Below are 13923 nucleotides of genomic sequence, written 5' to 3' on the forward strand. Positions count from 1 at the left end.
ACTATAGAACTAATAAGAGTTCAGGAATGTTGCTGCATAAAAAAAGTAACAGATAAAAACTGATAACCGATAGTGTTCTTATGCCTAACAATTTAAAAATGAAAGAGAAAAAAAAGGTCCCATTTCCAAAAGAAAAAAAATGGTAAGGTTTCCTAGCATAAACGAAAAATTAAAAAGTAATTTATTTAATTTAATTAAGTAATTTATTTTTGGCTGTGCCGTGCAGCTTGTGGGATGTTAGTTCCCTGACCAGGGATCGAATCCGGGCCCTGGGCAGTGAGAGCATGGAGTCCTAACCACTGGACCGCCTGGGAATTCCCAATTAAAAAGTAATTTTGAAAGATATTAAAGAACATCACAATTAAAGAAAAAATACCAAAAAAGGAAGGGATATACCATGTTCAGTCATTAGTAGACTGAATAGATGAAAATTCCAAGTCTTTTCAAATTATTTATAAATTCAAGATAACTCCATCAAAATCCCAGAATACACATATCAAATAAATCTGCAAAATAATACTAGACAATGTTTATAGAAACAAATATTTAGTTAAAATATAAAAACATGGAAAAGAATTTTTAAAAAACCCACTGAATTTATATAGTAGTTATCACTAGGTAGGAAGGAACAGGATCAGGGTGGGTAAATGGGAAACCTTAACTGTATCCACTACTTTTTCTCTAAAAAAGAAAATAAAATATCTGAAGCAAATATGACAATGTTAAGATTTGATAAAGCCTGGTGGCAAGTATAGGGGTGTCCTTTTTATCATGCTCTAATCTGGTTGACATGTTTGAAATACTTTATAAAAAAAAATTACATACAAAGATTACATCATTCTAAGACGTTATAAACCATTTATTTTGAAAGAAGCTATAATTCTATGAACTTGAGAAGAATAGATCTAGGGCTGTTATTATTATACTATTTTGGGGCTTGGGGATTATGCAATACAGAAAAAAACAGGTATAGTTCATTTTATTCTTGGTGTAGCTTAAATGTATTTAACACTTCTGGGGTGCCTACCAAACTCAAGATACTTTGGTAGGTTATGAAAGAAAGATATAAAAATTGAGTCTCTACTCTCAAAGAGCTCATAATCTAGATGGTGAAATAAATTAACTTTAAAAAATAATGGGCAGATATATATGATCCAAGGGTAATGTTCTACCTTTCTGACCCTCTTACTTTTTTCTGTATTATTTTTCCTTTTCCTGTAGGAAATATCTGCATTACATTATTTTGTTCCTCACCATTATGTGTGGTTCACCATAAAATTAACATTAGCATCAACATATTTAAAAATCTAGAGGAAAAGTGTTTCTAACTAATTCTTAAACAGAAATTTCATTTTGGGAGGGAAGTGGGAGTGCATTTTAGTGACATTCACTAAATGCCAGTACCAGTTAAAAACAAAAACAGAAAATTCTGCAATATTTTTTAATCTATGTGAAATAAACTATTAAAGCAACCCAAGCTTTCAGCTTTAAGAACTGTATCCTTACACCCATCTGAATTTACCTCTTGATTAATACATGTTATGCATATATCAGTTTTCATTTGCTTTCAAGCATTTACATAAACTGGATGTCTATTTTTTTTCTTCTCCCAAATTATAAATGCCAAGAACCAGTTATAAAATCACATTGCCATGAAGTTACACAGAAACAACTATAATTAGCTTTAAAATTTTATTGAAATTCAGGTTTAGATTATTTAACAATTTAATATAATATTATATTGTATATTTTCTAACCAGTATTCTCACCTGCTTTACATGATTTCTGAGCACAATTTTTAAGAATTGATATTTTCTGCCTAATTTTCCATGATATGCCAATTATACATTCATTAAAATCTCAGATACTCCCCTAAAATTGTTCTTACCTCAATGTCAGAATTTAAAAAAATAAGACCAAATATTGAAAATGTAAGACATTAATATTGTAGCCACTGCAATATAGAAAAGAAAATTTACACAATATTATCTGTTTAAAATTGCTGTTAACATTTATTGTAGTAATGCAATATATGAACGTTTAACATAACAATATGAATTTTTCATTAAAATGTTCAACCATTTCCTACTGAAGCATGTCCAAAGTTATAAAAATCTTCTCTTTTAAAGTAACCTATACTGAATTAGTCCAAAAGTAATTGTGGCACTTTGGATAAGACATTTATTTTATTGCATATTTTAAGTACCTAAGGTACAGCCTGATTAATAGCAGGTACTGGAAAGAATAAAAAGCAACAGTTTCCTTAAGGAGTAAGTCGTTTGGGATCACGGGGAAACATTGAGGTCTGACGAACATTGTGCAAGCCCAAAAACAGCATAGTCACTCGTTCCAACCCTGGAGAAAACAAAATAATCATTAATTCATTTTCTGAAAATCTCCCAGGGTCTTACCTATTGAAAACTACCAAAATAATATCACTGATCAACAAAATGCTTTTCCTTGTTAGGAAAAAAATGACTTCTATTATTTTGAGTTTAAAATGGAATATTTTGGGTCTGATTCAGAAACAGATGATGCTGTATGTGGGAAGGACTAAATGAGATATTCTTAAGCTGTATGGATTCTGTGAAATGTGAACTACAAAAATCTATGTAAATATCCAAAATTTATGATCTAAACAAACAAAAAATATTTTATAAGCCTATTATTATGTTTTCAAATGAGACCATATTTTACTTATGTAGTCCAGGCCATCAGTGTAAGATGAAAGTCATAAACTTGTTCACGGAAATTTGATTTAACGGAAGTTACCAGAAATTTATTATAATTCAATACACATGAAACATGGTGGTTCCTAGCATAAAAGACTCTATAATACATTATTGTACTAAATGTTCTGAATGTAGAAGAGTCTGATTTTGACATGTGACTTAAATACTATATTACTGACAAGAATTAAGAACAAGTATCACCTAAGAAACACAGCAAAACTAGCAAATGAAACTTTGTGTGTGCAATATGATATATCTAGTTCACTGAATTGTAGCAGGCTAATACATCCCACAAAGAAGGCAAAGTCAAAGAATACTTTTATATATCAACAACTTTTAAGTTTAATACATTTAACATCTAAAAGTAATATAAATAAAAGAATTACTATTTTTATTTCTATTCCTTACTAAAAAACATCTACAGATGTAAATTTGAACCTTGTATTATAGTAACCTAACACTAATCAAAAAAAAAAATCACCATATCCCATCTTCCACTCAAACATTAATTAACAAAAATAGGTAGTATTTTGATAACCATTCAAGTGTCTTTCTTCACAAGCACGATGAAAATTTACATTGTCAGTTACAAAAGTTTGTAAAATATCATGCAAAATGCACATCATTCAATATTCTAAGAGAAAATAGTCATAAATTTCCCATTGAAATTTAAACTATGTATATATTCAATGTAGCATTGTTTGTAATAACAAAAGGCTGGTAATACCCTACATGTCTATCAATAGGAAGCTGGTTAACAAGATTACCATGCACCCTTTCAATGGATTCTATGTAGTGATTAAAAATGAATGAAAAAGCTCCTTAAGTATTGATAAGGAACAACTTACAAAATATAGTAAGTGAAAAATGCAAGATATTGAATGGTTTATATAGTATAAAAAATGTATTTTAAAAAGTGCATGTAGCTTTGCATATGCAAAGATTATCTTTGCAAAGGCAAAGAGGAAACTAGAAACAATAGTTTTCTGTAGGGAGGTGAATGTACACTCTTCCATATGCTTTGAATTTGAAATTTTTGTAAGTATATTACCTGTTTACCAAAAACCCCAAAACAAACAACAGAAAACTTAAGAGTTTTTGATACGGACATCCAAAAGTTGAGTAAGTTAAATATTTACTCATTTTCAATCACAGAGCAGCATCTTACATATACTCTAGAAGTGGTTCTAAAAGCCAATGAAATGTTACATTTCAACAAAAACATTTAGCAGCAATCTGAACTAACCGGAAAGAGAGCTTTAATCTGGGCTAATCTGAATGAACTCATGGATACAGAAAGAAAAGAGGATACTCAAAATCAAATTTTCATTTAGTCGTAACTCACTTAAAAAATTCTTATAATTCATATTTGTATTACACTTAGCAGTTATGAACTTATTTGTAAGCAATAACAACATACAGAATTTACTTTTTGGAGTCTAATGCTGAAGAAATTTCGTTAGAACTGAATGAACACTTTGACAAATGAAATCTGGGTTGGAAATACTGTCATAATATAAAGAAATATTACCAATGCCTCCACCAGCATGAGGAGGGGCTCCAAAGCGGAAGGAATCAATGTATGCCTTAATTTTCTCCAAATCTACAAAACAAACATAAAAAAACCCCACATAATTTATCATCTTATTTAGCTTAAAAAAATTGCAAAAGCAATTACTGTACAATGAAGATTAAAACAAATGACTGTTTCTGAAAAGTCTTTAAAGGGTTTTAAAATTTATTGTTTTCAGAATATACATGGCCCTCCTCAATATATTTAAGTTGTTTACCAATTCCATGATGTAAGGCTCTCTCTGTTAGCAGCTGAGGATCATGTATTCTTTGAGCTCCTGACAGTATTTCTTCTCCTCTCATGAACATATCGTAAGAGTTGGACTGTTTCTGCAGGAAAAACAAACAAAAAAATACCACTCAAGTGGCTATCACCCTATAATACATATGTGGAAAAACACCCTTTGTTGCATGAAGAGCAAGTCCATTTTTTCCTACAATTAATGATGGAACCTGCTCCAATAAACATTTGTTTCTCTAAAACAGGATTAAACTAGTGAGGGATGAAAAATAAGTTCTTCCTTGCCTCTATCAGATTTTATGTTCCCCTTCTCCCACACCTTCCAACAACAAATCAGAACATTATATCTTCTTTTAAGAAGTAGTGCTGATTCTTATTTCACTTTATCATCTGAATTTTTTAAGTGTGATATGATTTTGAGATCACTTTTGGAACTTCAAATTATCAACAAGTGTTCGTCTTTTTAACTTTTAAAACGCCATTATTTTAAGGAAAGTAAATTGAACATCAATTTACCATAGCTCAAACTATTCCTTATCAGGTTTTAACTTACTTTCCTTGTCTTTCAATAAACCAATGGTTCTCAAAGTGTGATTGCTGGACTGGTAGCTTCAGTATTACCTTATCAGAAATACCAATTATCAAGCCCCACCCCAGACCAGCTAATCAGAAAGTCTGGTGATGGGGCCCACCAATCTGTGGTTTAAAAGCCCTGCAAGTGATTCTGATGCCCACTGAAGTTGGGGAACCAGTGCAGAGGAAAAACAATGAAAAGCCACAAGACATTATTTAGATTAACTACCAGGATAGAATGTGAATTCTTAGTTCAAGGTCAATAATAAAATGATTTGGTAAAGTCTTCAAATCTATTAATACTATTTGTTGTTTATATAGTGTTACTTCCTCATATATCTTTAAAAATGACACGAGGAACTTCCCTGGTGGCGCAGTGGTTAAGAATCCGCCTGCCAATGCAGGGGACACGGGTTCGAGCCCTGGTCTGGGAAGATCCCACATGCCGCGGAGCAACTAAGCCTGTGTGCCACAACTACTGAGCACCTGTGCCACAACTACTGAAGCCCGCGTGCCTAGAGCCTGTGTTCCGCAACAAGAGAAGCCACCACATTGAGAAGCCCACACACTGCAACAAAGAGTAGCCCTCGCTCTCTGCAACTAGAGAAAAGCCCGCGCACAGAAAAGAAGACCCAACACAGCCCCCCACAAAAATAATAATAATAATAAATTTTTAAAAAAAACACATGAAAATTATTTTTAATACAGGTTCTGGGGACTAATTTGCTAGAATATTCAAATTTCACAGTATCATTTTGACCTGACAGAAACTAGTAGCAATACATATAAAAACGTGTCCATCAAAACTGCAAGTTACTAATGAAAACCATTATTCCCATTGTACAACTTGACACAGTGACAATAAAGTTTTCCCTCTTCCCCCAAACAGGTTATTTAAAATCAAATTACTTACAGGATTTCTTGGGTCAGGCATGGTATAGAAAGGTCTTACAGCCAATGGATATTTATCAAGAATATAAAAATCTGTATCATACTATAAAAAGAATAAATATGATTAAAACAGATTTTTAAGAAGTTTAATGAAAGTAAAAAGGTTACCATTTCAATTAACTGTCTTTTTTTATACATAAGTTTTGTTCTTCAAAATTACTGTAATTATACTCTATATACAATAACTATTCTGCTTCTTTCAAGTAACACCTGTATCCTACAGTATTTTGCCACGATGTTATAAATTCTTCCAATATACTTAATTTTTAGGAGCTGTTGACTATTCGATCATAGTTCAAATATGCATTTTTCGTTTTCTTTTTTTGGACATGTAATCTCTTTCCAATTTCTCCTCCATTGAAAATTATGCTGTGATAAACTTCTTTGATTTTCATTTTTTTCCATTGCAATTCTAGCTCATTTAGTTTTTCAGATGCATTTTATAACTATTTTTGTTAAATTATCCCAAATCTCATTGGGTTTTACAAAAACTACATTAAATCTATAAATTATTTTGGGAAAACTGACGTCTTTTACTACATTCATCTTAAAAAAACCTTGATTATTCCCCCCAATAATTTAAATTTTCACTTAGATATCTAATATTTTAGATACTAATTTGGTAGTTTTTCTCAGATGAAAACTACAATTGAAATAACATTAACATGAAATTATGACACTTTTGTTAGAATATGTGACCTACATTTAGTTAAACCAGTCACGTTTCAACTCTTTTGATGTTAAACATTTTTCCTAAAACTGGAGCATAGAGAGAATGTCAACAGAGCTGACAAATTAGAAATGGCCCCACTGAAACATCATTTTAAAGGTATAAACTCAGTACTATGCGGTTTCACAAACAGGCTAGTCCCCCAGTCAGTTGAACAGTTTTGAGTGCAACCAGCAGGAGGAGCTCAAGGACTGTTTTTATTCAATTACACAATTTTCTTAATTTCTTTAAAGATCACACTAAGTTTAGCTTTTCTCTTCTTTGGAATTTTAGAAAATGAGATAGGAAAGTAGCTTTCATGTAAGAGGCATAAAGGAAATTCATTCACCCTCTAGTCCCATGAATTAGCAAGGGTAGTCAGGGAAGACCATTTCTAAATAATTTAAAATCATCTTGAGGTCCTCTCTAACTAATCTGACAATCAGATCTAGACATCACTTTTAGAGGTACCTCAGTACAACTCATACAAAAATCAAATACTGAGCTAATCATACCATTTGGGCAAAGCCTGTCTGAATACTTTTTATTTTTCTAAGAATTAAAAAAAATATATTATCCCCCTTGGTTTTTATTTATTCTGGAATATTACCATTCTAGGAAGATTAGCCCCCCTTGCAACTGTTCTCTAGTTCCAGGGTATGTTTCAAATTTATAAAAAGAAATCCAGCATGTACAAGAGTCCTTACCTTTTCCTTTACCAAACGACCCAACAGTTTTTCATTTGGTGTACTGAAAAAGAAACAGGAAATCAGATGTTTGAAGATCAAACAGCAACTTAAAAGAGTTTTAAGTTAATAAGGAACCTCTTCTATTTGAAGTTCTCAAAGGATAAAAAATTTAGCCAAAATACATAGTTGTCTATTCTGCTCCTTTTTAAAAAGGCAACTACTACTGGAAACCACTTATGAGTGCACCTGGTACAGTTAGTAGGTGCTGCTCAATAATATTTAAATAAAAGTATAAATAGAATTTAGCAATTCACTGATTCACAAATAGCATGGATGAAGTAGTTTCCTGCAATTACAGATAATGAAAGTTTACTACACCAACATAGGCTTCTCTTGCCATTAAATGGTTCTACTTCAAAACGGTCTCTCCTTTTTTACTCTTTATCAAAGATTTATAAAACATAAATCAGTATTTCCAAGTAAAATGTAACAGTGTATATAGAAACCAATTACATTTCTATAGCCAGGACTTTGCTACTTTAAGTTCTATCCTATTTAAGAAAAATTTCCAAAATACTTACAAAAATATTATCCAACTTAAAGTAATTATAGAATTTATGGTTTTCCTTAAAATGTCATCTAGCAATGTACAGGATGATTAAAACAATATATATACATATGTGTACACACACACACATATATATTTGTTAAACAAATAAAAGTAAATGAAGGGTTTTGGGTGAAATATGTTTTTAAAAAAACCCTAAAAAAAAATAATAACCCTCTCTTCCTTACTATATTGATATGAATTATTGTGTTGGCTTAAATATTTTAACTTAAGAACCCTTGAATAAAACATAAGTAGACAGAAATCTCCAATCTTTATTAAACTATATAATTAATTTCAAAATTATAAATTGTTTGACCTGAATTTAGATAATATAATACAGTTATATCAAAGATCAGTGACTTGTATAACTTTTAGAGATCTTTAAAAGTTTCATACCCTAATCCTGTATGGGGACAGATTTAGGCTGTTGTCTATCCCCTCTAACACCACTGATTTAGAAAGAGAGTTCACATATTAGATGATAAAATCACAGGCAAAAGGCCCTATATTTTCTTTAAAGCATTACAAATATGAAGCAGGGGGGAAAATGCACAAAAATGGTGTTTATAAACAAAAATATTGAAGCTTAGGCAAACCACATTAAACGTAACATTTTATTTCAGATCACACATTGAACAAAACAAGCATCATACTATATACCAAAATTAATAAAATTGAAGTTTATCAACTGGGTGAAAAAAACATCATTCATCAATATATTTATTCTTTTGTATCTTAAATCTAATTACTAAAGTTTTAAAAATCACAAAGAGAAACAAACCTTAGATCTTCTTCATCTCCCATTTCAATTCCGGCTTCCCTAAGCATAGCTAATGCTTCACAATACTCTAGTCTTAAAGTTGGCTCCAAAAATTTGAATGGCTCACATGGGAACTGTTTATTCACCGTCTGAATTTCAGTTTGAAACCTATTTGTACAATGATTAAGAGTTAATAAAAATGTATGAAATAAATGTTTTCCCCACATGAGGTCACTGTGGCAATACATAAATATAAAAAAAATTTTTAACCAATACTGGTGAAATAAGGAACATACAGCTTTATTTCTTCCACACACACCATACACATTTTTTTCTTAAACAAAGCAGCAACATTTTTAACATTTCATTGGAGTTATTATATGTGCAGTGATGAGGAAAGGGCAACTTGAACAGGTTCTGGGGTAGAAACATGCCCTTTCCAGCTGAACCTGCTCATTGCCACAGATCTCCTAGCTGTCCGGGGAGCCTGTACTCAAGCGGCCAGTTGACATGGACCCAAGAGCCTATATAATATTAGTTCCATGGTTCCACTGATAACAGTGGTGAATTCAGAGATAACTCAAAAGGAAATGCTTTTAGAGCAAAGCTCTTTCATGTAAAATCAGCCTCAGTATAGAAATTGCCTCAGGGACTTTTAGGCTCTTCATTAGTAGAAACAGCAGCTAAGAAAAAATATCTGGTAGGTATTGAATATCTGTTTATGTCACATAAAATCATTCTTTGAAACAGTGTATGCACCAGAAAAAAACTGTTATCAAGAAATTAAGTTAAATAAGGAAATTTAAATACTTAAAAAATATTTAACACCATTTCTCAATCTCATTTGTCATCACAGTGGCATTAAAGGATAAAAAACTTTCTTTATAATTCATATCAGCTCACATTGTTAGAAACATAAAATACCCATTTTATGAGGCATTAAAAAAATCTGACTTTTTAATACTTTAATAACACTTGTTATCATCAAGGAAGACCAAATTAATGAACACTTATCTTCCCCCATTCCCATTATACCGTAAGTTTGTTTAGGAGAGTGCCTATTTCTTTCTCATTTTAATAACCACTATAGTATGTTTATTGTCTACCTTCTAAACAACAGGCACAAGACAAATGTTTACTGCACTAAACTGCTGCTGTGGAAGATGGTAAGATTAAAAAGGTATATTTTACTAAAGTATTTATAGATGAAATGATAGCTGAGGTTTGCTTCAAAATAAGAGGGCAGGGGGGAAATGGGTAAAACAAAATTGGCCATGGGTTGACAATGGTTGAAATTGGGTGATGAGTATATGGGGTTTCATTAGGCTAGTCTATCTACTTTTGTAAGACATTTAGAATTTTCCATGATTAACACAATTGAAAAATGTATGTTTACATTCTATGAAAACAGCAGAAATAAAAACACTACTACTTCCTGATTAGTCTTAAAGCTTTAATGGAAGTAATAAACTTTAGCCATTGATTCATTCAAATCTTGATATAAGTAGGGTTAAGATGACCCCAATAATTAATTTTTAAATTGCTTTGCTTTGGATATTAACCCCTATTCATGTTAATCAATGGTAATACAAAAATATGAATATCAATATTTTAACACATTATTGACTGGATATGTATTAATACGTCTTTTGTTACCCGAATGTCATTGACCAGAGACGTATCAATACGTTTTTAGAGAGTGATACGATTAACATCACCATGCGAAGTTGTTAGAGCTTAAAATTGATCAAGGACAGCTTACGATTGTCATTATCATTCACATTTTGCTCCATTAGGTTTTTGTTCCAACTTTGTGTATATTATAAATGCATGTTTATTACCATAAAATTTTCAAAAATGATGCATCGTGAAATTTTGAGTGAAGAAGAATTTTTCAGTGAATTTTATGCAGATACTTTTTCTGATTGTCCGAGCGACATATATACTAGTGTCTCAGAAGATGACAGTTCTTCAGAATGTAGTTCTGATTTAGATGATGCGAATATCAGACCAACAAAAAGACAAAAAACCTTAGTGACTGATCCTGATAAGGAAAGTGAAAATGAAACTCAAGGTGCTAGAGAATGCTCCTTTGCTTCTACAGAAGAGTGGACTGAAGACAACATTGCACGAAAATTAGAAGGTTTTACAGATGTGTTAGATGTAACTATTAATGTAACAACCCACAAAGTGTTAGTGAAATAACAGAATTAATTTTTGGTAACAACTTTTTCAAGCTGGTCGCTTCTCAAACAAACTTGTATCGTACACAGAATGAAAAATCATATAAAAAGTATAAGGCTTTAAAATGGACAGATGTAACCAATAGTGACATGATGAAGTTTCTTGGATTAATAATTTTGATGGGACAAATAAGAAAGTCACACTGGAAAGAATATTGGTCGACTGATCCCTTACTTGAAACACCTATCTTTCCAAAGATTATGACAAGAAGAAGGTTCGAACAAATAATGATACTTCTTCACTTTAACGATAACTCGGAAACTCTACTTCCTGCAGACAGAATTTCAAAAGTTAAAACTTTTTTGGATTATTTTCTACCAAAATTTCAATTGATCTATATACCCAAACAAGAGCTATCACTTGAGGAGGCAATGATAAAATGGATAGAATGACTCAGATTCAAAACCTATAATCATGGAAAACTTACAAAATATGGAATTTTGGTCAGGATGGTTAGCAAAAGTGAAACTGGATATATATGCAACCTTGCGATTTACATGGGTGAAGGAAAGAAACTGCAAGAAACTATTATTGGTCCTACAATCACCTTGGTTCATGGCACCATATTTACCAAGACAATTATTAAAACAGTGTGGCCCATCTAAAATATTGTTGAAAAATAAAACCAGCGTTTGTGGGATTATAAGAGAGAATCGTGGTCTACCAAACCAATTAAAGGAGAAATCTAAAAATCTACAGGGGGAGAAATGACATTCTTATGGACAGGAGAAGTGATTCTTCTTATGGAAAGACAAGAGGCTAGTCCACACGGTGACAACTATTCATGATGCCTCCACAGCATCTACAGGAAAGGAAGACAGGAGGACTGGCCATCAGATAACTAAGCCCACCTGAATATTAGAGTATAATAAATATATTAAAGGAGTTGATCAATCTGGTCAGTATCTGGCAAACTTCAATATCCTCTGAAAAACTCAAAAATGGTATAAGAAAGTGGGTTTCTATTTGAGTAATTGTGGTTTACTCAATGCATTTAAAATCAATTGTAGCATTAATGCACAGAATAAAATGATTTACAAGCAATTTTTGTTAGCAGTAGCTAGAGAATGGGTAAGTGACCATTCTGGTGAATGTAGTGGTAGTCCTGCACCTGGTCTTTCTTGTGGCATTTCTAAAAGAGCTCTCCACAAAGATCCACCTTGTTGACTATCAGGTAAAAGCACATATTCTAGAGGAAATAATACCCACAGGACTAAAAAAAAAATGCCGCCAGAAAGTGTAGAGTCTGCTCTTCTAGGGGAAAGTGCAGTGAAACACAGTATATTTGTAATAGATGTTCTGTTCCCCTGAACAGAGTTCACTGCTATACTGCCTATCACACTCTAATGAAATATTAGAATGCTTTAGTAAGACATGTACAAAGTTTCAAATAAATACATTAAGTGCAGGGCTTCCCTGGTGGCAGAGTGGTTAAGAATCCGCCTGCCAATGCAGGGGACACGGGTTTGAGCCCTGGTCCGGGAAGATCCCACATGCTGTGGAGCAACTAAGCCCGTGCGCCACAACTACTGAGCCTGCACTCTGAGCCTGCGAGCCACAGCTACTGAAGCCCGCACGCCTAGAGCCCATGCTCCGCAACAAGAGAAGCCACCGCAGTGAGAAGCCCGTGCACCACAACGAAGAGTAGCCCCCGCTTGCTGCAACTAGAGGAAGCCCACGCGCAGCAACAAAGACCCAACTCAGCCAAAAATAAACAAATAAATAAATAAATTTATTTAAAAAAATACATTAAGTGCAAAAAAAGTTGATATTTACTCAAACGTGGGTGTTTCAATATTCACTTACATAACAAATCGCTGGCCACAGGCATTCGTTTCTGCAAAAATCCCCGAGTCAATAATGTGTTAAAATACATTTGTATATTCTTCTGTGAGAGATAAGCACTAATGATAAACAGGGGAGGGATAGGACAAAAGCCAGATAACCCAGTTTACAACTGACATAGAAACTTAAAATTCCTAAATGCTATATAGAAGATAGAAAGAAGGCTTTTATTTCCAAGTTGCCATGTTAAGTCTACTGATAAAGCCCAGTGATAATGGTGTCTGAATCTCTAATTTCTAAGTAGAGATTTGATTTTAATCCCAAGGGCCCAATTCATGCTTGGTCTGTTGTTACAAAAACCAAAGTGGAAATTTCATATTCCAGTATTAAGTAGTGAAGATGTCAATACCTAAAATAAATGAGTTTCACAAACCTCCTTGAATTATAAATGTAAAAAGAAAATGAAAAAAGCTCTATTCCTTCATTATAGTTTCAAAAGATATTTTGTAACATCTGTCATTCTGTTGACTATCTGAATGAAAGCTGCTTAAAATAAACTCCATTGAAATGTTTCAGAGAACAAAGGTTAAAAGAAAAGGCTGGGAGGAGTGGCCAAGATCCTAGAGTAGGAAGACCTTGAATTCACCTCCTCCCATGGGCACACCAAAATAACTATTTACAGAGCAACTATCGATGAGAACAACCAGAAGACTAGCAGAAGAGATCTTCTACAACCAACGATATAAAGAAGGAACCACAAAGAGACGGGTAGGAAGGGCAGAGATGTGGCATAGTCAACAACCATACTCCCAATGTAGGCAACCGACAAATGGGAGGATAATAACAACTGCAGAAATTCCCCCCCAAGGAGTGAGAGGTCTGAGTCCTATATCGGGTTCCCCAGGCTGGGGATTCTGCACCAGGAAGACAAGCCCGCTAGAATGTCTGGCTTTGAAGGCCAGTGGGGCTTGCATTTGGGAGAACTGAAGCCCCACAGGAAACAGAAAATCCACTTAAAGGGTGCATGTAAAATCTCACATGCTCCGAGACCTGGGGC

The 13923-nt window shown here is 33.0% G+C and overlaps 1 protein-coding gene across 1 annotated transcript in view; it reads right to left on the minus strand.

Annotated features, from left to right (window-relative positions):
* Positions 1-1678: 1678 nt before the first annotated feature.
* DARS1 (aspartyl-tRNA synthetase 1) overlaps positions 1679-13923 on the minus strand; it is a 67083-nt gene continuing 54838 nt past the window's right edge. The window contains exons 11-16 of the mRNA XM_061199516.1: positions 8859-9005; positions 7486-7528; positions 6032-6112; positions 4523-4634; positions 4264-4335; positions 1679-2355 (exon numbers count right to left, since the gene is read on the minus strand). Of these exons, the coding sequence (XP_061055499.1) occupies positions 2264-2355; positions 4264-4335; positions 4523-4634; positions 6032-6112; positions 7486-7528; positions 8859-9005 (547 nt within the window). The 3' untranslated portion in view covers positions 1679-2263. The remainder of the gene's footprint in view (positions 2356-4263; positions 4336-4522; positions 4635-6031; positions 6113-7485; positions 7529-8858; positions 9006-13923) is intronic.

This window comes from Eubalaena glacialis, chromosome 1, assembly GCF_028564815.1.
Source record: "Eubalaena glacialis isolate mEubGla1 chromosome 1, mEubGla1.1.hap2.+ XY, whole genome shotgun sequence".
In the NCBI taxonomy this organism is placed as follows: Eukaryota; Metazoa; Chordata; class Mammalia; order Artiodactyla; family Balaenidae; genus Eubalaena; species Eubalaena glacialis.